General features: G+C 38.7%; 3 protein-coding genes across 3 annotated transcripts; 2 read left to right on the top strand and 1 right to left on the bottom strand.

Annotated features, from left to right (window-relative positions):
* Window positions 1-8737: 8737 nt before the first annotated feature.
* Window positions 8738-13913, top strand: LOC147494656 (uncharacterized). Its single transcript, XM_086569177.1, has 2 exons — window positions 8738-9013; window positions 13687-13913. Exon 1 carries the CDS (start codon window positions 8825-8827, stop codon window positions 8996-8998), a length of 174 nt encoding a protein of 57 aa, XP_086425303.1. The 5' UTR covers window positions 8738-8824; the 3' UTR covers window positions 8999-9013; window positions 13687-13913.
* Window positions 13914-14807: 894 nt separating this feature from the next.
* On the top strand, window positions 14808-15353 carry LOC147494655 (pectinesterase inhibitor 6-like). The gene has a single exon (XM_086568199.1). The coding sequence runs from the start codon at window positions 14808-14810 to the stop codon at window positions 15351-15353; it is 546 nt and encodes a 181-aa protein (XP_086424325.1).
* A 1214-nt stretch (window positions 15354-16567) lies between these two features.
* LOC147494654 (putative glycerol-3-phosphate transporter 1) lies at window positions 16568-21565 on the bottom strand. Its single transcript, XM_086569176.1, has 3 exons — window positions 21114-21565; window positions 18278-19352; window positions 16568-17381 (listed from the first exon to the last, which is right to left on the bottom strand). Exons 2-3 carry the CDS (start codon window positions 19278-19280, stop codon window positions 16816-16818), a joined length of 1569 nt encoding a protein of 522 aa, XP_086425302.1. The 5' UTR covers window positions 19281-19352; window positions 21114-21565; the 3' UTR covers window positions 16568-16815.
* Window positions 21566-27727: the final 6162 nt, after the last annotated feature.

Here is a 27727-nt window from a genome sequence, read left to right as displayed (position 1 = left end):
AACTCATCACCCACAGCAACAACACACTTAATCTCAGGGCATCTCATTGTTAAACATCCAGGGCCATCATTAATTGAAGTAGTAATGTATCCCTTCCAGCACAACTTACCCAAGAACACCATCGTCACGACCGACGACAGGGCTAAAACTTGCCTGATGACAGAAAACCAACCACTCATTCTCAAATAATAGATAAATCTCTTCCCGTTAGTGAAGAAGCTGATGGCAAATGAACTTCAATCTGATAAACGAAGCTGTTCCGGTAAAACGGACGATCCAAAATCTAAAATTTTAAGATTCTCATTCTCATCTAATAGTAAATTCTCCTGCAAGTTTTCTGATCAAAACCAGGTAATAACTTTCAGGTCTAGTAATGTTAAATCAAACAGCAACGGGGGCGGTAATACGTCGAGACTAAAATCAGCATCAACTTGGGGATCACACATAGTTAAAGGATTTTCAGTTGAGAAAAAAACAAAACAGCAACAATCAACAGATCTATAAAAAAAACCACCACTTTGTAGCTCTAGTATTTACAACATTCAAAAAAACCATCCCATTGTTCTCAACCCGTCTCGCGTTAAAAGAACGATTCTTGGTGACTTACCATGTTCGGGTAATCTAGCCCAAGTTTATCCCCACGTGCTAGATTCTCAAAAGACTAATAAGTCTTCTACAACTTCTCGTGATTTGTTTATTGAGTTGGATCATTTAAGAGACTTGTTAAAGGAATCTAAAGAGAGGGAATAGAAGTTACACGATGAAGTACATGAATTAAAAAGTAGTCCAAGGATTCTGATTTAGAACTGGTCAAACTGATAGTAGTAAATGGAGAACAGTGAATTGAAGGATATTATATAATTTATAGAAATCGACTGCACTAATCAAGTGCTGGAAATACTTTAATTTGAAATCACGGGTTTTTGAGTTACTAATTTGGAGAGCTCTAACTTTTCAAGTTTCCTTTTGTTTAAGAATTGAGATAAGAGGAAGAGAGAGGTTTTTATTTTGGACTTTATGTTTTTGGGTTTTTTTTTACGAACAATTGAAAAGAGCGTGGATTTGCCTTTTTTTCAGCGGAGGGTGCGTGTTTCCTTTAGAGTAAAAAGGGGACTGACGTGTTTCAATGAAAGCATTCTCAACTACTTAGTATTAATGGTCTTTGATATGCTAATATGGGAACTCTTCTAGCGACAGAACTTCATCCAATCTTGTGCCCTTGGCCGTTTGCGAAATGGGGTCTTGACATTGTCGGTCCTCTTTCGAAAGCTCCCGGCAGTGTTCGTTTCTTACTCGTCGCAGCTGATTATTTTACCAAGTGGGTTGAAGTTGTGCCCTTAGTTCAGATCCATGCTTCAGATGTTAAAACGTTCTTATGGCATGACATTGTTTGTCATTTTGGTATTCCAACATCATTGACTTCCGACAATGGCAAACAATTTGATGCTGAAGAAATTCGACAATTTTGTTCTGACTTGAAGATTAGTCACAATTTCTCGGCACCGTACCATCCTCAAACTAATGGACAAGCTGAAACTACTAACAAATCCATTCTTGCAATGCTCAAGCGACGACTTCAACAGGCCAAAGGAAATTAGGTTAAGGAACTTCCTGCGGTGATGTGGGCTTACCGAACCACACCTAAATATTCAACAAGATTTTCTCCGTTTAATATTGCTTACATTACGAAAGCGGTCTTGCCTACATAATTGATGACTCCAACAACATGAACTTCTGCCGTGGAATTGGAGTTGAATAATCAAGCACTTGCTCAAACCAAAGCCTTGATAGATGAGACAAGAGATGTTGGTCTTCAATAGTTAATTCGTTATCAAGCTGATATGAAACAAAAATATGATAAGAAAGTTTGACTTAAAGTATTTGAGAAAGATGACTGGGTGCTCTTTCGGAAGACGAGATTGATAGATTCCGGTAAATTTGGAGAAAACTGGACAGGTCCATACATTATTGATCACCCCGCCACCAAATGATCTTATTTTCTCTGAGATTTAGATGGGACTGTTCTCGATAAGCCGTGGAATGCGTTTCATCTGTGCAAATTCTATAAGTAGATTTTAGTTGTTTTTTTCCCGTTATCCTGAAAACAAAAAAAAATACAATCTTTAGTTTGTTTCCAGTTCAGTCATTTATTTTCCGTTATTATCTTTGCATTTTTCAAGACTTGATAATCAATAAAGAAGTAGTTCTTTAACTTCAGTTCCAATGGTATTATTTTGGTTCTAGCGAACTGTATTATCGTTACGACAAAATCTGAAGAAGTTACCACGTTTAGCTTCATCAATCTAAGTTTGAACGCTTTTACACTCGCTTAGTCCGTTACTATTGTTACGACAAAATCTGACGAAGTTACCTCGTTTAATTTCGTCAGTCTAAGTTTGAACGTTTTTTTGCTCGCTTAGTTCGTTACTATCGTTATGACAAAATCTGACGAAGTTACCACGTTTAATTTCGTCAATCTAAGTTTGAACGTTTTTACGCTCGCTTAGTCCATTACTATCGTTACGTCAAAATCTGACGAAGTTACCACGTTTAATTTCGTCAATCTAAGTTTGAATGCTTTTACGCTCGCTTAGTTTGTTACTATTGCTACGACAAAATCTGCCGAAGTTACTACGTTTAGCTTTATCAGTCTAAGTTTGAACACTTTTACGCTCGCTTAGTCTGTTACTATCGTTACAACAAAATCTGACGAAGTTATCACATTTAATTTCGTCAGTCTAAGTTTGAACGTTTTAACGCTCGCTTAATTCGTTACTATCACTATTTACAATAATCGGCCGAAATTACCCCGCTTCGCTTTACGGGTTTTGAGTTTGAACGTTTTTACGCTCGCTTAGTCTAATTTTGCAAAGTTCAAGTTAGCATTGGGGGCGTTTCATTCTATTTCGTTTCATCTACATAACTCAACAACATTGTCAGTTTTCCACAGGTATGTTATTTGACATCGCAACGATATTTAATTGCCAACACATACTTTATTTTTATTTTCATCAACAGAATTTTCAGCTCTTTGGTATTACATTCCCACAATCACATCATAATTGGTTTGGAAAAATCCAATGGTTCCTTACCAGTTCTTCACTTATACAACTCATACAAATCTTTGTAATTCATCTTTTCACATTCTAGTTCATCTCCCGTTTCTGTTAGGTTCTCTGTCAATTATCTTACGGTCGATTCACAATGTGCCATTTGCACGTGATCTTGGCCGAGCCGCTCGTTTACATCTATCATCCACTTGTTAATTTTCTCCACTTCTTTTTGTGCATGTTTAAGTTCCTGATCTTTGGTCGCCACGAGTGACTTCAATTCTATCACCTCTGCTTTTAAGCGTTTGTGTTCTTCCATTATCTCATAGGCCTTCCCGAATTCTTCGTACGATCTCCTCTCTGCTTCTTCCGTCTGCTCGATTAAGTCTTTGTTTTCATCTTCTAACTCTCTATTGGTTCCGCTTAATGCTTTGTTTGCTTCTTCCAATTTTCGGTTGCGTATCTTCACTTTCTTTATTTCTTCTAGGGCATTGACTTCATTTGGAACGAAACTTTTCTTCGCGGCCTTTTCGTGAATTTCTTTCGCCCGTACTACCGCCGTTTTAACCTGCGGCAAGAAGATATGTAGTTTTTCAACCATTTTTCAAATTTAATCACAAGTTTACAATAACTGATAAAAAATACTGACATACTTGGTTCATACTGTTGAAAATCATTGACACTACTCTGTCATATTCTCCGTGTTTTGGTCACATTTTCGATATTTTTTGAGCCCCTCCATTAGGCACGACACATTGTCTTTATCCCATATTCTTTGGTTTGTCTGCCCCACATTCTCCCACAATATCTCACTCGTTTCATCATTCTTTCTTTTTACCACGATTCTTGATTTTCTTTTGGCTTGGATAGTTTCTTTTTGTTGTTTTTTTTTTTTTCTGAGTTTCTGCTAGTGTCCTTGGTACTTGACGTGGTCCCTGGCGATACCTTCTCTTCGTCTTCCAGACTTGAGCATCTCTGCTTCATCTACCAATTTCATTAGATTAGTGTTGGACATGAATTTCATTACTGTCCAAACACAATAATAAAATTCAACGGTCAACTTACTGTTAACAGATTATGTGGTTTTCCTCCGTGAGTAGTATTACCTCTGACAGTACTTGCCAGTGGTCGTGGGATTCTTTTGCTTCTGCATTTTGCTCTGTCGTTTGTTTTCTCTCACCAACTTTGTGTTCTTCGCTGCACTATCTTTTGCAAGTATCACTGTTTTGTTCTCTTCCCAGCTATTCTTTAACTGCATATACCAAAGCAGAACGATATATTATATCTCCCCGGCCATCTTACATATCTATGTTTTTCTACGGTACATGCCTTTTCTTCTTTGTGTTGAGAACGTCTTATATTTCGTATGGGCTGTTTTGTGTATTGTAGTCTCGTCTCTCGGGGCATCATACATTGTCGCGTCGTTTGTCTCTCTTGGTCTCCGTTCGCCCTGTTTCTTGTGAAACATTTTCTTTTGTACAATTCGCTATTTGTGCTTGGCAAACTCAGTACTAATTCTTGCTTTGTTAATTCCATTCCATCTTCTTTTTCACTATCACTTTCGTTGCCAAATATTGCATTTCTGAGTCTCTTACTCTTGTTCTCCATTTCAATATGTGTCTCCTTTGACCTATCAGGCCGTCGTTCGATACCCCCATAATTTTTGAAATCAACAATATCATCAAAGTAGCTCAGATCTACCAATCTTTCGTCGGAACATTCATTAAAGAAGAAACGAAGGTTATTCTCCACTTCTTTGTCCAATTCAATTTCTGGTAGTATACTCGCGTTTTCTGTTAGACACAAAATAACTCATCTTAGTCAACAATTTACTCGTAGTACAATTTTCAATACTAATATTTTAGCTTACCTCGAAATTTGTTCGGCACTTTAAACTCTGTCGGATTCTAGTTCCCTCGCAAGCGATATAGAAATCTATCCCATCCAGTATATATTTTCGGGAACCCTTTAAATCTTCTGTTTGGATTCTTGAATTCAACTTCAAATTTTATATACCTTTTCATAAGTATGGCCTTCGGTTGTATCAACACGAAGAATTCTTGAGCCCCGAACCTTCTGTTGAATTCATTTTGTAAACGGTGCGCTCTCGTAAAGATTAACCAGAACGAAATTGGCAGTTGTCCCGGTGCAATTTGCCACCACTCCAATAATTGCGCAATTTCTTTGCTCAACGGAATTGCATTCCCGCAACTTAATTGTGAGTAAGCCATTACTACTTCATCTTCTTCGACTTTCGTTTCAAAGTCATACACTTCGTCCATCTCAAATCTCTCGAGTAGTAATATTTTTTGTATTTCCTTAAGTGACCATCGCCACGGCTTCGTGTATTCGCTGTATCAGTCACCTTCTTTCCACATCACCAAGTCTACAATCGTCATCGAGTCTTTTTCTTCTCGATTAGCTTTCGCCCATATAATACGGTCGTTTCTACCTGTGGTACCAAAAAAAAAATCGGGTCAGATAGGTCAAAAACCGGGTTCACTTTATCCAAAAGGGTGCACTGGGCCAAATCAATGCGGCACAGGTACGGTGCCCTTCCTTTACTGGCGCTGCACCGTATCATGTTTGTTAATATCAGTTTTGAATATGGGCGCCATCACAGCGTTTCTTCCTCAGCCTTCGTGTTTTTGCACGTCCAGAGCTTCCTCCACATGCAACTTTCTAAATCGATACAAACCAAAGCAAGTCTATATATAAGCCGAATAAGACACCGAGTTGTAAAGCAGCAGTACTGGCGATACTGTAGAAGACGGAGCCGACAGCACCAAATCTCTTGTTTTTTATTTGCACACCCTTCGAGCTGCTACGACTCCTTTCTCTGTCTCACTTAAACTTGGCGAGGGGGGTTTTGGGTCAGTGTACATGGCTAAGTTGGTTGATGCGAAACACGTTGCTGTGCTATAACTTTCTATGACTTCAGGGTAAGGACGTGCAGCACTTAACACTGATAACCCCTGGTTTTGGTATCTGCTGAAGTAAGGTCGTGTTGGTTGCTGAACTTCCACGCAGAACTCTCGTCAGGTTGTTGGGTTTTAGAACTCTCATCAGGTTGTTGGGTTTTTGTTTCAACAATGAAGTGACGATACTTGTTTACGAGTACATGCCTCAGGGGAGCCTTGACCGAGCCTTGACGATACGTAAACGGTAAGAATGTTTTTTCCTGGATTGGGATATGCGGGAGCTGCGCCAACACTTATATAGGGTTTCCGAGCTGGTTTTCCATTGCTGGTGGGATTCTTTCCTAATCCAACTTCGTCTCTAATCTTAAGTCTAATCTATTTCATATTCTTATCTACTCTGAAACCTTTGAGTCCAATTCGTATTTAACTTCCTTTTCTTCCTATTATTACGAAATTGCCCCTACATTCAATTTATTCCGCTGGCATGCATCGTCGAAATCAATTTTCGTATTATTACGTAATGCGTTCGGTACAGTTTCGGCCATCAATTTCTTTTGCAATTTTTTCTGTGCATCTTTTATTTTTTTCTGTCCATTTCAGCCATCTTTTCTTTAATTATATTGCGTCCCGTATACGTTAGTTTGCCATTATTTCGTCCCCGATAATTCGCAAATTTTTTTCGACTGTCCATTTTCTTATATTTTACGTTCACACGACACTTTGTTATACATTCCGCTCACTCTTTTCTTATTCCATTTTTTCCTTGATTTTTTTTTCTCTTCTTTGCCATATGAACTTTGTTCGCATGCCAAAGAGGGGGGCGGTGTTTCAATTAGTAGGGGTCTCTATTTTATTTGTTTAATCGACAGGGCTAAATCCCAATTTGCAATACCATGGATCAATGTACAGGCCTATTAACTCATGTGTCTAAGGCTGAACCTTAGCCACATGGCTTGCCACTAATGTACGTTAATTTATATTCAGATTCGTTTATTATCAAAGAGATAATTATCTGTTGAGAGTTGTATTCAATCACAATTACTTAAGCTACAAGGAGTCTTTACTCTATCTATATAAATATCAAACTATTTTTTATACAGAACTATATATGTTCTTGAGACTTGATTCTATCGATAATTTGGATACGTAGGCAACCGCAAGGTACAGTCTCATCATTCTCCCGAGCACCATCACTTTTCTAACTACTCTTTCGTCACCACTTAGTGTTTTGATCATATTTGGTCGAAACAGGAGGGTTGAGAGAAAAGAAAGATGAAGAGAGAAGATAGAAATGAAATTTTAGAGAGGGAGAGATAGAAAAAGTGAAATTGAAGAAGACCAAGAATAAGAAGGTTCAAAAGGAGTGCAAGATGCAGTTGACAATTTTTGGAGCAATTGAAGCTTGGATTTGATTTTATATATTGTTTGTTCATATTGTGAATTTATGTGAGTAATTTGTGGTTTTATTTATCAATAGAACTGTGTTAACTTTTTGTTTTCTTCTATTGTTTTCAGATACTGAAATTATGTACTAGCCATATTGTTTAATTCATATAAAATTCGATTTTCGTGGTATTGTTGTGAATCCAAGCTCGCTCTAGTGGTTCTAAACTTATATGCATGGAAATTTCTGATTTGGCGCATACATGATTCGTTGTTTCTAATGTCGAAAATGAGTCACAAGTCTAATGTTGACACTTGTGACATTTCCAGACAGCTTATTGAATTTTTATTTTATAACAATTGGTTTTACTATGCTTTTAGCTCATCAGTAATTTAAATTTCTAAAGCTACATTTCATATGTTTGGTCTGAATGTCGTATTTGTCGTTTGAGCAATGCCAATGTGTAATATTAAAGTCGTGGATGCTTTTATGTATCGTATACAATTTTTGCTAGTTGTGTAAGTATTTATGACATTTGATATTTCTACTTCATAGGTGAAAGATGTTGTGATTCCTCCAAGACATTGCAGTTGTTGAATCTACAATTCTCCTAATCAATCTTTCAATCCGGACTTGCGTTGGATTGTATTTTTGAAGGAAGACCCATAAAAAGAGTGAATAAGGGAAGCATCACTAAGTTTATATATAAGAGTATATATAAGAGTGCACGGTGTGCTTACAGATAAAGATTATCTAAATAAGTTTGAGGATGGTGTCAATAAGTGGTGTGAAGATATGCGTCTAGGGAAGCATCACTAGACCAAAAATATGCTTCTAGTGAAAATATGCACGGTGTGTTCTAATTGGTTGCCATCTTTATGATGAATTTACTAAAGTCTATTGAAGTCTACTAAGTCTATTGAAGTTAGAGAATGTAGTATTGCTTGCATATATGGCGTATGTGGATGATGATCTAGAAAGAGAATCCTATTTTGTAAGCGTGGTGATCATGGCTTTGCAAAGGTTAAACAATTAGGAAATTGTCTATTGATCAAAAATTTTATGGGTAGTTCCACATTTCAACGTTGAATAAGCTAGAAGGAAAAAACAAACTCATATTTCTTTAAGAACTTCAACAAACATGGCGATTGGTTATTAATGGTAAACAAGAATATTTTGAAAAGAATAATTTTTGTTTGATCTCACACAAATATTTTTGGTAATTAACATGAAATGGCTGGAAGCCTGGAAACACAAATAAACAGGTTCCATCCCAGATTCCCAGATGACTTGGATTTGGGCTAATGGGCCCGGTATTTCAAAAAAAAAACCCCGACCCAACCCACCCAAATGCGCCCGCGCCCAACTTCATTCACAAGTAATTGAGTTGTCAACTTGAAGAATTTTTCTCCCTAAAATTGATATAAAAACATCAAGAAAAAAGAGTTGAATTTGAATAAAAGAGAGAGATGGGTTTTATAAAAAGTAGTTTTTCCTTCTTGTTCGGAACAGCTGTTGGAGTATACATGGCTCAGAACTACAATGTTCCCAATATAAAGAAACTTGCTGATACTGGCCTTTTGATGGCTAAACACATTGAGGAGAATTATAGGAAGCCCAAGAAGAATAGGGATGATGATTAGTAGCTGGGGACACTGGTATGGAACTTAGTATTGAAGAAAGTTTTTATCTTTACTTGTTTTACTTCATTTGAAGTTGAATTTGTGCTTATATTTGCTTTATTATATTGCATCGTATACGTGATCAAAATAACTTTTCGAAAAATTTACCTTGTTATAAGATATGATTGATGTCTGTCTGTATTATGTACTCTTGTTACTGCTCCAAAGGGTTTGTGATGGTTATACCTAAGGGATTACATAACCATTTGTTACTTGTTAACTCTGTGACTTATATTATTATTGCGGCTTTATGGATGTGTTGATCTGGTGATTAACTGTTGTGAATACTGGTTAAGGCTTGCAAGATTTAGCCCAAGGTCTTAGGTTCGATTCCCACCTTCACTGGGAAAAGGGGTTTAAACTTTAAAGGGGGTTTAGGGAACAAAAAGTTCTAACTATAAAAAAAAAGGGGGGGAAAGATATAACATATCCAGTTGAGAATTTCTTCATCTATGTTGGACTGGGTGCTTCTATTTTAAAGTAAATTAGGACTGGATTAGATCGTTAGGACTTTGATGGAAGAAATGTGTTCGGAATGACAGTTAGGTGTCATTACATGCATATATCCTTACTATCATTGTTAATTTGGTTTGTGTGTGTTGACAATTCTAGTGTTCTTAAGAAATGGAAGTAAAAGAATATAGTGGTAGCGATGGAATGAATAGATGAATTGGTAACAGCTTTGAAGCGACCTTTGCTAGCTTCAAAGACTATACTTGGGTCTTCCTATCGTGCTGTCTCTAAGAACTAAGAGATATAAGTTCCAATAGTAGAGTTTCTTCAATTACAGGAAGATGAAAAAATTCCCTAATAAGAGTGTTCCTCTTTGTGTGCATGTACTTCTTTGGAGCAAATGTTGACCCTAAACAACGTTTAGAAAAGAAACCTCCTGTGTAGAAAGTACGACCAATGTCTGTTATACCACCGTGTAGTTGGGGTGAAGTTTACTCTCTCCAAAAGAAGGATAAGGGTGGCCCTAAAGAGAATTTCTTGTTGTTCAAGGAAAAGGGGTTCCGCATAGAACGATATTCAGAACGGGCGGGAAGAGTTCAAGTAGAAATACATCTCTATGGTTTGAAAGGCAGGTTTCCCTTGCACGAAGTTGCTACTTATTTAAGATCAATAGGAATCAGAAAAAGGTCCAATGTTTGTTTAAATCAAGGCCCAAAATTTCGATATCGGTTAATATATCGGTGTACTAAAAACCGAGATATATCGGATATCTCGGATATATCGAATATCTCGGTTTTTTTGGTGACCAGTCTAAAGTTTCTAAAATATCGGATATCTCACCGATATATCTCGGATATCTCGCCGATATATCTCAGATATTTCGGAAATTTCAATATTAAGTTATTAACAATTGGTCAAAAAGTCAACTGATATATATCGATTATCTCGGAAATATCGATTATATCGGCGATATAAACTTTCATATCGGAAATTCCAATATATCTCGGAAAAAAAAGGGTTCAATATTCGGTGGATATATGTCGAAAATATCGATATCGGTGTACCAATTTACCGAGATATATCGGCGAGATATCGGATATCTCGGCGATATTTTGGGCCATGGTTTAAATGAACTACATGATATATATGAAACCCAGTATTTAAGCGATAACTTGGTATCCACATAGTAAGATGCTCCGTTTAAGGAAGCGCAAAATCGAAAATGTTTACACTACTTTGAGGAGGGAGCTCTAGAAAGTATACAGATTGTTGTTGTTGTTGCACCACTTGAGATGCTCTATGCACTTAAAAGAGACAAAGAATGTCATATAGAGTAACATATCTATATCTCAAGGCATTACTTATCTATATGACATTCTCAAGGCGCTTGAGTTGTTGTTGTTGTTGTTGTTGTTGTTGTGGTTGGAGTGGAAGACGCTTGAGTGGTTACCTATTTCCCTCTCTAGTGGTGCATTTTGTAGAAACTTTGGAAAGGTATTAGCTGACATATGTTAGTGATAATTATTTCAATGATTTTAGAATAAGATATCTTGAGAAAGGTAATTTTATTCGTAACAGTTTATTAAACAATGGCTTCTCTCTTACATAGTTGCAAGAGAGTTCAAACTTCAAATTAACTTGAAATACATAATATCCCTAAATTGAGTTTAAAATCTAGATAAGTAATGCCTTGAGCCTAAGTTCTTGTATTCCTGTCACACCATGCTGATTGGACCTAGAACAAAATACTAGAGAAATTGGCAACGAATCAAAAATTGAAACTACTAAAATCCTGCGAATCTGTGCAGCTTGGTTTGGATGATGGTGTGGCTCTCTAGAAAGGCTTGGTTTGGAAGTTTTATCCGGAAATTGAGAAACTTCCCAAACTCCATTAGTATCTTTTTTGGATTCTTTGCCAATATTTTAAGTTTTCTTTTCTTTTGTTTTTCTTTTTTGTTTTGAATCCAATTTGCATGTTACGACAAGGTGATAACTCAGGTTTTAGTCGTTAATTTTTCGAGTCTATTTTATGTGGGGAAGTTTCTTTTTTGTAATTCAGGCTAATTAGAAATGTGAACACTAGAGAAACCATTGTAATTCAATCAACTTTCATTCACAAAATTATAGGTTTTCTTTCAAATTATCTTCTTTGGTTCATCTTTAAACTTCTATCGCTTCCGCTACGTTAAGTTTGGAAGCTCATTAGAGGTCTACTAGAGGCGCAGATGTGTACGAAAGGGCTTTGGTCAGTTCTAAGTTCTAACCTGTTGAAGTAGGTGTAATGCAAATAATTGGAAGATTTACTTAATTGCTCTCATGGTTGATCTCAAGAATCTAGCTAAGTGGGAGAGCATAGCTGGAAATCCTAAAGTATCTTTTAGGTTAAGTTCTTTAACGTGCATCTAGTACAGGAAGAATATGAGAGGTGACTGTTTCAGCATAATCCTTTTTTGTGCAAATTGGTTTGGTTGGTCTGTTTCCCCTTTAAGGCTCAAAATTCCTTAGCTGTGTTCTTTAAGATTTTGATGGTGGACATTTCCTTTGGAGGAAGGGCATGAAATTTACAGGTGTCAGCTGTGTTATAGATTGGTAAAGCTGAAGTTATATTTGTTTGTCCGTAAAGCCCCAATCGTGTAAATGTAAAATGAAAAAAAAAGTGCAATGTAGGATGAGGTGGTATATGGAAGTTGTAAGAAAAGGAAATAGCCAGACTACAAAAGAGATGCAATGCAAAGTATGCCACAACTCGTCATGGTTCAAGCAACAATTAATCTAAAACAAGAAAAACTGCTCAAATGGTATCCTCTCCACGTTGCTCCACTGTTTATAATCATATGGGTATCTCTGGCCTGCTCCTCTATGTTTCTGTTGTTTTCCAACCAAATTTTCCATTTCCTGTGGTTTGCTTGATGTTCATCTGCTAAGCAGATCTTTGAGGTTGCAGTTTGACTCTATGCGGATTCAGCACTTGGTGCTTTGGTTGGATTTCAATGGTGATGTGTGACTATCCAGAGAAAATCATTTTGGATGTTTGTGAGAGAGAGTGGTTTTGCTCAATGTCCATCTGCTTAACAGAGGTATTAGGAGATCTCATTGGCATTTAGCACTTGGTGCTTTGGTTAAATTTAAATGGGTACTGAGTGCTCTCCTTATATTAATAGTTTGCAAATTAGTAGATAAGAGCTAAAGGTTTGGGGATTCTAATCTGGATTTGTATTCATATGCTGTGAAGTATGCTTGGCGTTTTGGAGAGTTTCAAGAATATCTGAGGAGCTCATAAACTAAGTCAAGGGAAGTGCTTATTGGCTTTGTATGGTGACTTTTGTTTGTTAGTTCTTGATTTTTCATCTGGTGAAACTTCTTTACTCTGTATGGAGTTTATGCCTTGTAGTTAGCAAAAAGACTTCTTTGCTGATTTATCATTATCTCACTGTTGCGTGGTCGTACTCCAACTTGAATGTCATCGTTGCTGATGCATGAATAAAGCTGGCACCAGTTAAGTGGTTTTCGTTGAGTCAGTTTGTGGTGAAACATTTTTAACAAATGTGAGTAGTTTGTTTACGATTCTCTCCCTATACTGCACCTGCGTCAGAATAGGACTTACCTATTTTGGCTCATCTACTATGCAATAATTCAGCTCATTTGGTCTGATCACTTTACTAGGTTATGGTTTGTGTTGAAGGAGATTCTTTTGCTCAATAATACTTTTATTTTTCTCCTTTTTCGTATTGTCAGAACTATATGTAGAGTGTGGTTGCTTTGTGCCTTCCTTTTTATTAGGTAAAATTTGGATTGAGCTCCTTAAGCTTTGTGAAGTTTACACCACTTAACAGTTGTAATTGTGCTGGAAAGTTCCCATTAGTAGGGGGAGCAGGAAAGTCTGGAAGAGAGTAGAGCTCTTATCAGGAAAAACTGCGACTAAAATCAACTAACCAAGCCTAAAGTTTCTCTGGGGTAAGTGTGGGAATAATTCCCACAAACACATCAGTGGTTCTTGTGAGTCGCTCAGTCCTTAAAATAATGGGAAAAATCCCACTTGATCTTCAGTTTCCTTGTCATTTCTGTCATAGTGTTTGTTTATCCTTATTGTCACATTTCGAGTTGATTATTTCACATTGGTCTAGTTTTGATATTATTCTATCTGCTGTGAGTCTATACTAACTAACTAATTTCAATGTTGCTTCTTATTTGGACAGGTAGCTCTATAAAGCTAAGAAACATGGAGTAGATTGACCAAGTGACGTTCAACTTTTGCGTACAAAGCTTTAAGGATCCATCAATATCTTAGAGGTTTCATTAAAATTTGTATACTGGTGCTTTATTCAGAAATTGGATTGTTCAAACTTTAAAAGCATGAAAAATTGCCCCCTTTTCTGGTGCACCAAATCAAGAATATAGGCGTTTATAAATGAAGCGGTTAGTACATTGTGGTCCACTGAAAGTAAAATTAGGTGAATCCTTTAATAACAACTAGCCTAGCAGCCAAAGTAGCTACGTTTAATCAAGTCGGAACTGCTATATACTGAACAAATAGCTCGTACTTTTTTATACCTTTACTTGAGCCATGCACAAACTACGGCAAAATAAGAGTTACTACCTCAAAGATGAGATAACCTGTAAAATACTTGTAAAATGGCCAGAACTAATATTACTCTGCCAATGTAGTCTCTTTGCACTATATAATTTCTCAACATGTTCTTCGTTCTGTTAACATAACGTGCAAGTCCCTTGCTTGGCCTAAAAATAACCAATGTACGAGTTATCTATGAACATTATGAATGCATTTCAACTACCATAATCAAGTGATGCTATGATTATGAATAGGCCATGATCAATTATCTTTATCAAGAGAACATACTTGCCCATTCGTAGGACAGGCACCTATGACCTACCCGATCACATGTTAATCACATATTTCCAACTATTTTAGGCCTTCGGCGTTTCCCAACTTCCCCATCTTTATTGAATTCACCTCTCTCTTGGGGCATGGCGAGAATACAAGCTGTAAAGACTTCCCCACATCTCTCAAGTCTCTTTACCCTTTAAAACTTCCCCACATTTCTCAAGTCTCGCTACCCTTTATTTGGACTCTTTTAATGCTTCAAACCACAAGCCCCTAGGTAGATGCTAGAACCATTAGAATGGCTCTGGCTCTCAGCTTATTTATGTAATCCACATCCAAATTGTTTTCTCTACAACATTCCTTTTCTTTTTGCCTAGACAGTGCAAGTTGATCTATATAGACCCATTTAATCATCTAAGGCTGTCGATAATGAAAAGCGTGCTCGCTTCTGTAGTGTTGATATTATTTGTTTCCATGACGAAATGTGGGGGATATTCTATGTCTAGCATTGGTGATTCTTATGTTAGGGATGCATGTAGGGTGACTCGTTATCGTAAACTATGCATCCGTTCATTACGATCGTTTTCTAATTCAGCAAGACGAAGCCCTCGTAGATGGGCATTAGCAGCTGTGTTCGTCACAATGAATGAGGCGAAGAATGTCTCAAGACTCTTGAATACAATGAAAGAACAAGCATTTTTCCGTAGAAGACAAAGAATTGCCCTTTCAGACTGCATCGAATGTTTAAGAGATACAACAGACAGTCTTTATGATTCACTTGGTGAGCTCAGGACGTTGGACGCAAGGACATTCAATTTACAAATGGGAAATGTCGAGACATGGGTGAGTGCCGCGTTATCTGATGAAGATTCTTGTTTAGATGGCTTCAACGCCCGAAGAGGGAAGCATGTCATGGTGATCCATAATAAGGTGGTAAAACTTACACACTTGACCAGCAACGCTCTTGCTCTTGTTAGTAAACTTGCATCATATCGCGGAGGAAGCTTGAGCAGTCCATAACTAGATCACAGTCCAGCTGTCTTGATTGGTATATTTTGAATCCTGTACGAGGGTTGTGTTGGTATAAAAGTTTGTACTGTGAGCAATAAGAGCCAACGCCAGCATGAGAGGCTGCGCAAAATTGTATGAAGTATACAAATAGTAAATCAAAATTAATTGAATCCATTTCCTACATCTTTCGTTCTTCTTCTTCGTGCTTGTGCTAGTGCGCCTGTGTGTGTTTCCTTAATGATGTTCTTTGAGATGTCATAGTGATATATCGAGAATACTCATGTTGAATAATTGAGACTTTTGACGAACAACAAGCTTATTTAAACTTCTGCATTTGATCTCAAGGGAGTCAAAAGGCTTGTCCAACTCTTCCTGCTGAATGTTAACCTTAATTGGTGAATTCTTGAGCATAATAAACAGCAAGTGTTAAACAATCATCGGTAAATCTTTTCCTACGCTTGTGGTGCAGAATGATTTGTGAACAAATAAGACTCAAGTAGTTATGCATGCGATGGTTCGACGCACAGGTATTTGTATGAAATAAACATGTCTAGAACCAAGTTAGACCATTGTCAAAGGCAGTGTGTCAAAGGCACAAGTAAATGGCAACTGGCACCTACATATATTCAGCATGGGTAAGAGAATGCTAGTCAAAGTACAAGTAGAGCGTGTTTTCATGAAAGTTTTGATATTTTGGTGTGCCTTGATGGGTGGTCTTATTATCAAATGATTTTTCAAAAATGAACCAGATTCGACCAAAACTTTGCCACCAACTCAGCAGCTACAAAGATATTATTTGTATTTATTTTGGCATCCATGGCACGAGTTTGGAGTGAGATTTCTACCAGGTCATGAACAAAGTCTTAATTCTTAAATTTGTTCACGAATCAAGTTGGGCAGCAAGTAGCAAAATAAGTGAGTGAACAAGAAAACGTTAGAGGAAGGAAAATTCCTATTACTGCAGACCGTTCTTATTGAAAATAGGACAAGTCCCTCAAACCGCAGTGCTATATTACGAATATACTACTATTTGGTGGACCAAAAACAAAATATGAAGGACATGCTTTTTATGTTTGGGATAGAGAAAAACACGGGCAGCAGAGGCTGCAGAGCACATGTGCCTCAACAGTTACAACAATGTTGGCTAGGTGCTTCTTCTTTTGCATTGCAGAGTTCATTTTACAAATTACCAAGTGCACACACACAGTTACAAAGGCCGGACAGGTAATCAAGTTATCCGTTTCATTTAGTTCCATAGGATGGGAAACTTACATTGGGGGGTGGGGGAAGAAAAAAGATATATGTACATGGAACTAAAGAAAACGGCTGTTTTCCCCATTTCACTAAAACAAAGGGAAAACACCTTACATCTCTGAGCAGAAGCAGACTTCTGCTTCGCAGGCTTTAACCCAGTATTGCAGATGATACATATACAACATACAAAAACTTCCTTCTTTATCTTTAGAAGGGTTTACACCTCAAGGTCTGCAGGCGGACACCTCGAAGTAGCGTTAGTTTGTGACCTTGATACCCCAATTTTTGCAGTGACCTCTGCCACTACCAGTCGAGTTAAAAGTAGCCCTGCCACCAGAGCCGCTGCCATCAGCATTGTAAACACTCCATTCCAACTCCTTGAAGATATGTAGCCTGTTAACAACGGTCCAAGTGCCGCCCCCACTGAACCTGTACCATCTATAATTGCAGTAACAGTAGCCAATGCTCGTGAGTTCCCATTCAATGAACTGTGGGTACCCAAGTCTGTCGACACAGCCGTTGTTATGAGGGCATAAGGCCCATTTACAAACACACCAGTGATAAACATGAGAACTGCGTTCACACATAGTGAGATATGACCATAGCTTCGGTAGAAGAACAGAGCTGGAATGGCACAGTACATAAAGCTAGCAGCTGTTATAGCTCTGGCATCAAGACGATCAGATATGTGACCTGCTAGAATTCCTCCAAGTACACCTCCAACGTCGAACATTGTTGATAGGTTTCCAGCTGTCTCGTTAGATAAATACTGGCCATCTATTGCTGCAAGATGACAATAAATCAGGAAAAATATCCATAACTACCTTGGCAACAGACGCAAAGAAAGATTTTGCAACTACAATTACATTTTGCTCTTTTAGCTTTTCTAACAGGTAGAGCTAAGCATATTTTCCCTTACCAATGAAAACACGAGATATTATCACTTTTTTGTGTTGGTTATGGTTATTCGGGTCTTCCATCCTTAAGGATCAGTTCTAATTAGGGACACTGCTCAAGAACCAAGAGATCATTTCGAAATGTTTGAATGATTTGTGTTTCCTATTTTGAGACAGAATCGTAAATTACTTGTTTTCCATTACTAATTAAAATGACTCACAAAATATTATCACTTTCTTCAGTTCTTCCATCCTGAAGGACCAGTTCTAATTAGGGACACTGCTCTCTAACCAAGAGATCATATCGAAATGTTTCAATGATTTATGTTTACATATAGGACTTTGGCAGTTTAATAGTAACATTACCAGACTGCAGTTCAAACTAAAAAGGGGTGGGGGGGGGGGGAATGCAAGAACGGGTCACGAACTTTACACAAAATCTGAATTTGGGGTACAAACTTTTTATGAACAACTTTGGGGAGCAACTCATCACTTTGTTGCAACGTTAGGTTCTGTGTGTGTTCCATCCATTATTTTCATGTGGCATGTTTCTTTGAATATCCACGTAATTAAAATAAAATAAAAATAATTTAGAAAACATGAACACGTGAAAATAATGGACAGAACACAAACAGAACCTAATTTTGCAAAAAAGTGAAAGTTGCCCAAAATTGCTCAAAAAAGGTTTGTACCCCAAATTCAAATTTCGTGTAAGGTTTGTTACCCAATTATGCATTTTTTTTCAAAGAAAAACAAAAGTATTAATTTGTTAGAGTACGGTACCTGTGTGGCTAATATAGAAGGGAAGCCAATAGAGGAATGTGTAAGCCACAAGTTTGGCGAAGAAAAGACAGAGAGCATAAGGGGCAACCCCAGGAATTCTCCAAGCTTGTATGAACCCAACAGGCTGTTCCTTGGTGACCTCCTTTTTCTCCAGTAGAGGCTTTGTAAAATCCTTATTGCTTTGCTTGAGATGGTTAGGTTCATCCTCTTCTTGTCTGGCTCCCACAGATTCGGGACTAACAGGCAATAGAAGAAACACAATCATTCCTAGAATTATTGTTAGAAGACCAGGAATAGCAAAGGACCAACCCCAACCATATTCCAAAAAATATGAAGCAATAAGGGAGCCGGATATGTTCCCAATGGAAGTGTGGGCATTCCAGATTCCCATAATCAGACCACGCTTCTTCTTCCCAAACCAATTCCCAATGACTGCAACAACTGAAGGCCATCCAGTTGACTGGAATAAGCCAGCAAGCATTTGAATTATCAAGAAGTAGTAGAAACTATGGATGTTCAACCAGTATCCAAATCCGAAGAGCATGGTGAACAGACCTGCTCCTACCATCCCTATGGTAAGAAATATTCTTAAATCCAATCGGTCGCCTAAGTGACCAGAAAAATACATGCCCAAAGAATACACCGAAAGAAAAGCCAGGTCAATTTCTCCAAGTATAGAAGTTCCATCTGATCCATCAAATGGAGCCCAACCCTTTTCCACACCATGTCTCTCTTCAGTCACTCTGAGGAAGGGATTTCTAGGCCAACTGGAAAAGCTCAAGCTTAAACCAAGTTGTGATGATTCAGGGTCAAGAGAACTCTTGACTATGCTCGTGGTTTTTCGGGTGGCATGATAAGAAGCGTATGCGAAAAACGTTAGAACTAGGACAATAGCTTGATGTGCTCTGAAGGAGAGTGCAGACTTCCTTACGTATTCAAGAAACCAAATTCCAACTGGCTTTGAACATCTTGTTTCAGGTGTCTTTTCCTCGAGCGAACCCATATGCAGCTTCTTACTGTGAAAGAAGGTTAAGGGGAGAATCCTTCCGTCTTCAGCTTATGGTACACGTACTATCTGAATCCAGTAAAAGTTAATTTCGAAGTGATGAGATAAAAAAGAAAGAAAGAATGAACAAGGAAAATAAAAAAAATCAAATTTTATCCAATGTAAATCAGAAGTAACCGGCATTATTAGTTGTCAGATGATTCAAACTCTGTATTACTAACCAAGGAAGATTGATGGTATATCCATTTCAATAAAAAAAAGTGATCGAAAACAATAGCCTGCTTGATGCCAACTCAAATTTGGAGCAGCCAACTGAAAACCAATTGGTAATGAGTGCATCAGCCCCATGACGTTATACATCACGATACAGGGCTTTATACGCCCTACGTGGGACTATATGTCTGATGTCTCAACATAATATTGGTTGTAAACCAATTTGACGCTGAGCATTTAAATCGGATACCTCTCAACTTTCTACTAAACAATAGACTTTTCAACTCGGAATATGACAAAACATACAACATAGAAAACTATAACTTTAGTTTATATGTTCATGCTGGGCCGCTGGGGTAGTGGTCCATGAGGGGTTCTGTTTTTCCAAGGTACATTCCACCTTCTCCTTACCAATATTTTTCCTACTCGATCAGTCACAGATCTCAAATTTGTAAACAACAAATAGATTGAGAAACATAGTAACATTCATTGGAATGTACTTGAGTATTCTTCTTTTCTTGTTCACAACATAGAATACAACTGACTAGATAGAAAACTAACTCGGTCACAAACATTAAAACTAAGAGGAAGCCAACTCTTGAAAGAATTGTTTAAGGAAAACCCTAGCAAAAGACATGATTTTGAAGTCATAACAAGTGTTTAGAAATTACACCTTCAATGTATATTCAATTAAGCTCAACACTTCATTTTGGCTCAATATCGCAGAACTAAGGGAAAACAATTGATACAAAGGAAAAGTTAAAGATACTAACGACGGTTAAAGAGTGGAAAACCTCACCACTTGAAAACCATAAACTACTCTTTTGGGGAAGTGCCAAAAAACAGGTATAACTACAAGTGTACGCCGTGTACGGTGTACCAGTCATTTGATGTCAAGACATGACTTCCATTTCTTTTCTTTTGTGAGTGTGTGTGTGCAAAATACAGTTATTTGAAAGCAACTATCAACCACTTTAATTAGCTCATAAGTTTGCTATGACTCACCCATTTAGTTTGAAAATAATACAAGAAGATGAAATAATTGAAGCAGCAACCATTCAAAACCTTGACTTTATAAAAATAGAATAAAATCATCCATAAATGAATTTATTTGCACTGAACACTGTTTCTATTTTCATTCCATTCAATCACAAATCACACACATAACACACCCAACAGCTTAAATCCTCAAAATTACTCATTCTCAAAATCAATTGTCTAATCAATCCACTGGAAGCTAAGTAATCTTCCTGGTGCAATTTTCATACAATACACATCAATAAAAAGGAAAAGGGAGTTTTACATAAGTAACCATTTGAAAATCAGAGAGAGAACCAACGTTTAAAACCATTATGTAAACATTTCAAACCATTTATCTCCATTAACATCATTAGAACAAGCAGAACAAAACCATATTTCAACAAGAAACAAACAATATTACTCATTATATAATGAACCATTCAAAATTCCAAGACATACCAACTGTTTCATATTCTAAAAGGAACATTCTTAAAGTGAAAGAGATAAACAGAAACAAGAACAAGAAGAATGCAATATACCATAAGAAAGAAATGAAACAAAACAGAATGAGTGTAAAGTAATTATGTAAGAGCATACCTTTAACTACCTTCTTTCTCTCTGTGTGTTTGTTGGTTATTTCGGTTGCTTAACGAAATGTAAATTTGAGGGGTGGTCTCGTTTTTTGAGCTAAAAGAGGGTGGGTGATTCTTTTTCTTATATTTGTCAAAGGAGTGATGATGTTAACAATAAGAGGAAGACACCATGCATTTTTTCGAATGTGTAGATTACTGTTTTACCCTTTGGTTCCAAAGCAGTTACACGTGGGGAAACTTGTACTTTACCAAGGCGTTCTGGATATCCTGTGAGAATATTCTAAATTTAGAATTTTAATAAATGTGAAAGAATATACCATCAAAATTCTAATGGTCCTCATTCCTCAAGTTAACTAATTTTTTTTTGTTCTTTCCTCACATTTTTTTGGTTATTTATTATCGTTGGTTCGATGGTTTAAGCATCGAGACCTCATGTTATTTTGTTACTACGTACACATTTTTTCTAGTTGCTATTCGGGGGTTTCATATAGCATTCGTTAGTGCACTATCACGTCTAAAGAAAATGGAGCAAGAGGTTTTGTTGCGACATACTATTGACTAATTTTGGGATAACACGTAATGATGATCAATAGTTTCATTTTATTTTTCTTCCTTTCGGAAATAGAAGACTATCTTTTTATTTTTTCGACAAACGGAAATAGAAGATATTGGAAGCATGGGAACTCAAATCTCACTGATGCCAAAACTATACGATATTGGAATATATTTGGCCCCCCTTTGGTATAACAAACTGATTGTGTGGATAAGTAAACGTCAATTAATTAAACAAACAAAAGCAGGTGTCAAGCAAACAATCACACCGCGTCATTGAATTTTGCGCTATCATTGAATTGTTGCCATTGTCAATGCATGGGTTACACCAGGCAAATGATATGTGTCCTATTTGATCATCTATTGAGTACTGTCGGTATTGACAATTGTCATTTAAATCATCCACACACATAAAATTATTGATTTTTCATGAGGTCATAATTGAAAATGAAAGTAAACTGAATTTTCCTATAGGTGATGTAAGGGGTTACACAGAGAGAAGAGTGGCAAAGTCATTGGCTTTTGCGGGAAGTAAAAGAAATGAGAAATATTGGAGTTTGAGTATCACGATGTTGAATTTCACTCCGGTTTTAAGTCACAGGCAGCCATGACATAGCTTTCAAGTCACTGAGTTGATTGGATTTAAAATTGGGTAATGGAAGGGTTAAGTAGTATTATCCCCAACTATATGAGTCAATTAGGATTTTCCCTCCACTATATGGTAAATTAGGATCCCCCAAATACGCAGTTAATTTGGTTTGATTGTTAACTTTTAAGTTAAATGGCTAAAAATGACACAATTGCCCCCACCTAATTAAAATTGAACATTTATTTTTTGAAAATAATGAGGACATTTGTGTAATTTTCAGTTGTTTGACTTGAAATTTAACAGTCAATCCAAATTGACCATGTGTTTAGAGAGAAGACCCTAATTGGCCATCTAGTGGAAAGAAATCCTAATTGGCTCATCTAGTAGAAAGAAATCCTAATTGGCTCATCTAGTGGAAGGTAATACTAGTTGATCCTTTAAAATTTATAACCAAATTACTTAATTCCACAGAACAAAATGCCTGACTTAAGGAGTCAAGGCACAATAAAGATTTAATATTTTGCTGCATGTAATGGAAATGTTCTTATATGATAGATGTAAAGGAGCATTTTGGTTTCCTTTACATACAAGGGTGGAAGGAGAATGGAATTGGATTTAGGAAAAGGTTTAGACCGAGTTCGTTGTTGAGCGAACTGCCTACGTATCTTCTCTAGATTCTTGGGGGGGGGGGGGAGGAGAAGAATCAGGTCTCACGTAGTTCATATAGGTGGTATTTATAGGCATTGGAAGGTCTAGATCCCCGAGACACGTGTACTGTCATGTACATATGTAGGGTGGAGATCGAGTATGAGTGTTAGGTTGGTTTTGGTTAGAATTGTGTGATGATTGGGAGTGGGTGCAGTAGTTCATATATCACGGTGATTGGAAGTACAGGTATGGCTACTGTGATGATTGCATCTGGATAAGGGATGGTGTCCTTATTCGAAGTGTTCTGCTTTAGGTCGCTCATTCGCCTTGAGGTATTTTTGAGCGAGCTGAAGTGTACCACCTACATGAAGCGAGCTGCTCACGAATCGATCTTGGAGGTCAGTGTCATGAGTTCTCTACGATCTCTGCTTATGCTTACCGCATGCTTAATATTCTTCAATGAGAATATTACTCCCTTACACAGCCCTCTCTCAGTAGATTGTGTTGTACATTAAAGGGATCTGCTGAGAGAAAACAGTCGTACGTGTTGAGCATGAGTGGAAGAGCGGGCTGGTGTGAAGGGAACTAACTGCTTTGCCATAAGGGTCGAGTCGTGTTGTATAACAAGTTAATGTGAAGTGGAGGTTGGAACGCGGTTGGCACGTGACAGAATTATAGCAGTTGGCAAGGAAACGTGTTGTCGCATTTTTCGGAATCTTGAAAAGACAGGTCCTTGAGACACGTGTATGGGCTAGGGCGTAGGCTGTAATCATGACTCCTTGGTAACTGAACGGGCAGTTGCACAAAATCAAATTTGGGAGACCTGAAAAGTTATTTTCTGTTTTCTTCTTCAGCAAAACCGCAAGCTAGGGTTTCTCAGGTGAGTGTTTCTGCTGCTGCTGCCTTTCCATTTTCAGTTTTCTTTCTTCTTGTTCAAGTGCAGTGTGTCTATTAGGTAGGTCGGTGTTAAGTTTTATTGTTTAAGCTTGGGTATTTGAGAAGAAGAAAACGTAAAAATGTCTAACTCTGACGATACTCGATCTGAAAAGGTTCGAGAGGTCTCGTTAAGTTGTGGTGAGTATGAAGAAGATAAGGAAGAGTCGGTGAGTCTTGGCGATCGGTCAGAGCATGGTGAGGTTGAAGTTAGGTAAAATGAAGGTAGTATACGATCTGGCTCTGTTGGTGCTGTGGCTAGCACGTCAGGTCGTGACGAGGGGTCGTCTTCAAGTGGGTTGCCCCCTAGAACTAGGGTTGTCAATGGGTTTCGATAACCCGATAACCGATCCGAACCAAATCGATAAAAAACGGTTTGGGTTAGGATAATTTGATTTATTTTCTACCGACCCGAAACTAAACCGAACCAATAAGATATTTGTTTGGTTTTGGGTTTGCCCTCCACCGAACCGATAAGATGACATTTTAGTAATATTTATGATTAATTTTGTATATGTTTATCAATTATGTGATTGAAATTAATTGATTTAATTTAAGATTTAATTGATTTTATAGTTTTCGGCTCGGGTCGGTTTGGATTTGGTTTGCAATATTTTTTATCAGTTCGGTTCGGTTTCGGATTCTCAATTTTCTTATCGGGTCGGTTTGGTTTCGGGTTCCTAACTTTCTTATCGGTTCGGGTTTGGATTTTCCAAAACCCGACCCAAACCGATCCATTGACAGCCCTACCTAGAACGGTGGATCGGCTCGTGGCGAGTGCGTTCCCCAAACTGAGGGCAGCTTACGGGATAGATGTACCCGACCTGGAGATATACGAACTAGAGCCGCATGAAAATGTGCGGAGCGAGGAATATAATCCTCCAAACGGTGGGATTATAATCTGCGAGGGTCAGCTGAGAGCGTATATGCAAATACCGTTCTCGAAGCTGGTTTGTGATTTTTTAGTTGAATGTTGGAAATCCCCTTGTCAGTTTGTTGGTAACACTTGGCGGCTGTTCAAGGTGTTCGACCTACTGAATGCGAGTGGTGAATACCACATAGGGGTATCTGACATTACTGAGCACTTCGTTGTAAGGCGATCTGGTAATTTCAATTTCAGCTTGCAAACTATGACGAAGCGTTCCAGTGTGATGGACGGTGTAAGCAACGAGGCTTGGAAAAATAGGCCGTTGCTGCTAGTTGGCAATTACTGTGCTAGCGGATATAAGGTTGCAAACTAGGATTTGCAATATCTCCGGTGGGTGGGAGCACTTTGCTCATGTTGCTTTAATGGGTGGGCTATTGTTATTTTAGCTAACCCGTACTTTTATTCTGTTTGCAGATTTCTCTGTAAAGACACGACCGAATCGACAGGAGATAGAGAGGTTCGCTGTTGACTCGAGCTTGAGAAGCGGCGAAAAGCGCCTGGCGTAGCTCATTTCTTTGTAGAAAAGGGGGTCCAACAATCAGAGAGAAAAGAAGAGTTCAGAAGGACCGGGCTCGAGGTTAAGCTAGGGGAGGAGTGATGGAGAAACGGACAAGCGACTTGGTAACCCGAGAGGATAGGAACCGAGGTCGTGGTAGTTCTAGATGACCCTCCGGATGTGCTGGTGCCTCGGGGGCTGGTGGGTCGGGCTGGCGACCTGAAGGGGGGTCGATGGACGCGCCTGTAGAGCTGGAAAGGGTGGTCTTCAACCCTCGCGCGCAAAGCAATTCGATGAAGAGGAAAGCAGATGCGTCCGAGCAAGATGCTGCAAAGGTTGCCAAAGCTGCGGCATGCGCTTGGGGACAGTTCCAGCACTGGGGGCGGTTCTGTGGTGGTCGAGTTGGCAGTACATCCACTCGCAGTACTCGGTCGAGATCGGAATAGGTTTTGGACCTGGCAACTTTTGGGGCTAGACCGAGCTCGTCCCCTGTGTTGCGAGAGCCTAGCCCGCTGGCAAAGGCAAAGGGTCCAAGTAAGGCTAGTAGGAAGTCGCCTATGACTGCTGATGACTTGGAGTCGCAGCTAGTGTACTTGGATGACTAGGGGGTGCAGCTGACTGTGAGGCAAACTGATTGCAGCTTCAGGTCGAGTAAGGTATCGGCTTGTTTGCTTGAACATATAGCTCTGGATGGCAACCGTAAGGAGCTGGATGCCAAGGGGCTCGCTGATAACCTGAGGCGGATGGAGATCGCACAATGTCTAGTACGTGAAATTGTCCCGCTTTGGTTACTTGTTCGCTTATGAAAATTGCTGCGAACTGATTGTTAATATATGTGTGCGATTGCAGCTTGTGAGTGGATTCCGTGGTCGAAGGAGATTGCCCCGTATTTGAATCGGATAGTAGGACCGTGGTAAAGTTAATGACGAAATGAAGAATGTTCGTGGGCGCCACCGGTATGGAACGCGAGGAGCTTGAGGAGCTGAAGAAAACGCATCAAGCTCTTAGTTTGGCGAAGATGCTGAAGGATACTAAGGTGGATGAACTGAAGCTGAAACTACAGGCTGTTGAAGAGAACTCTGTTGTAGCGACTGTGGAAATTGGTAGGCTGAATAAGTACGCCCTGCACTGCAAGGGAGTTGCTCAAGAAGCTACAAAAGCTTATGACGTTTTGGATGCTGAGTTTGTTGATTTGGAGGTCGCTTACAATGCTTTGAGAGAGGAGCATGAATGCGGGGCTCCTTGTACCTCAGTGGTACAGGTATAGGGAGGTGCGAGTGAGGCTCCTACTTCTGCGGTTGTTGTGCAAGAGGTTGCTGCACCTCGAACTGAAGCTGCTTTGTCTGATGTACTTGTGAGTCTAGATGTGGATGGTGTGTCATTGTGGTCGAGGGGAGGGATGCTAAAGTTGAAGACTCGCTAGTGGCTGGAGATTTGGTTGTGCTACCTGAAGTTGGCGATCTGTGAGATTGGTTTTTTGATTTTAATGTCTGTAAGTTGTGATACAATAGAGCTAGTTTCCCGGGGTAACCTGGGCAATTCGTTTTTCTTGTTTCTGTTTGTTAACATGTTGAACGACTTGGTGCCTCGTATTGGTCTGGGGTGCCAATATGATGATGAATGGTCATTAGCCAAGCTGGATTTCCTGAGTAGACTCAGCAGCTCAGCTAAAATTCGAACTGTGGTCTGGGTTTGTCCGACTAGTTCATCTTTTGCTTATATGCTATGTTTGCTACTTGCTGCTCTGCTTTGTATAACTCTTGCATGGTTGAATGTATGAGTAGCGATATTGCTATATCTGTGTGGTTGCGTAGACGACTCTTTGTGAAAGTAGTTGATTTTAAGTAACCTATGGTCTTGAGTGAACGTCTTGCCTTTAATTTGTCCTTATCGTTGTGGGTCGCGTGTGACGAGGGTTAGTGACCTGTTATAAACTACGGATACAGTAGGACGTATGTTGTGCCCTTTAATCTAGAGAGCTGGAGTATTTATGCACGTGTGTGACACATGTAGGAAAATGAGCGGTTAGAGATATGTAATGATGGCTGCCATGTGGCCTGACGTTTGGCGTCTCGATACAATTATGGCATGCCTAGGGAAGATACGTTATTTGGGAGTGAGTAGAACTGTTCCTAGAAGACCAAAAACATTTGCTCTTCTTCTTGTTGCCTCTCGTCTTCTCCAAACTCTTGTGCGCCATTTCCTTTGCTGCTTACTCAGGTACGTCTGTTTCCATTTTTGGCTATACCTTTTGAACAAAAACCTGTGTCTTGGTTTATAACTCACGTAATGTTAGCCTTGCTTGTAGATTTTCCTATGGCCAAGTGTCGCAAATGCACTAAGGGGGAAGGGAGTTTGAGGGAAACATCCCCTCTGATAATGGAGGAGATGGAGTTCCGCCCTCATGTGCATGGTGACCGTGGGAAGAGAAAAGCTGTTGATTCAGTAGGTAAGGGCACTAAGCGACCCAGG

Source organism: Coptis chinensis, chromosome 6 (assembly GCF_015680905.1).
Source record: "Coptis chinensis isolate HL-2020 chromosome 6, ASM1568090v1, whole genome shotgun sequence".
NCBI classification, from domain to species: domain Eukaryota; kingdom Viridiplantae; phylum Streptophyta; class Magnoliopsida; order Ranunculales; family Ranunculaceae; genus Coptis; species Coptis chinensis.
This window is presented reverse-complemented; position numbering and strand designations above follow the sequence as displayed.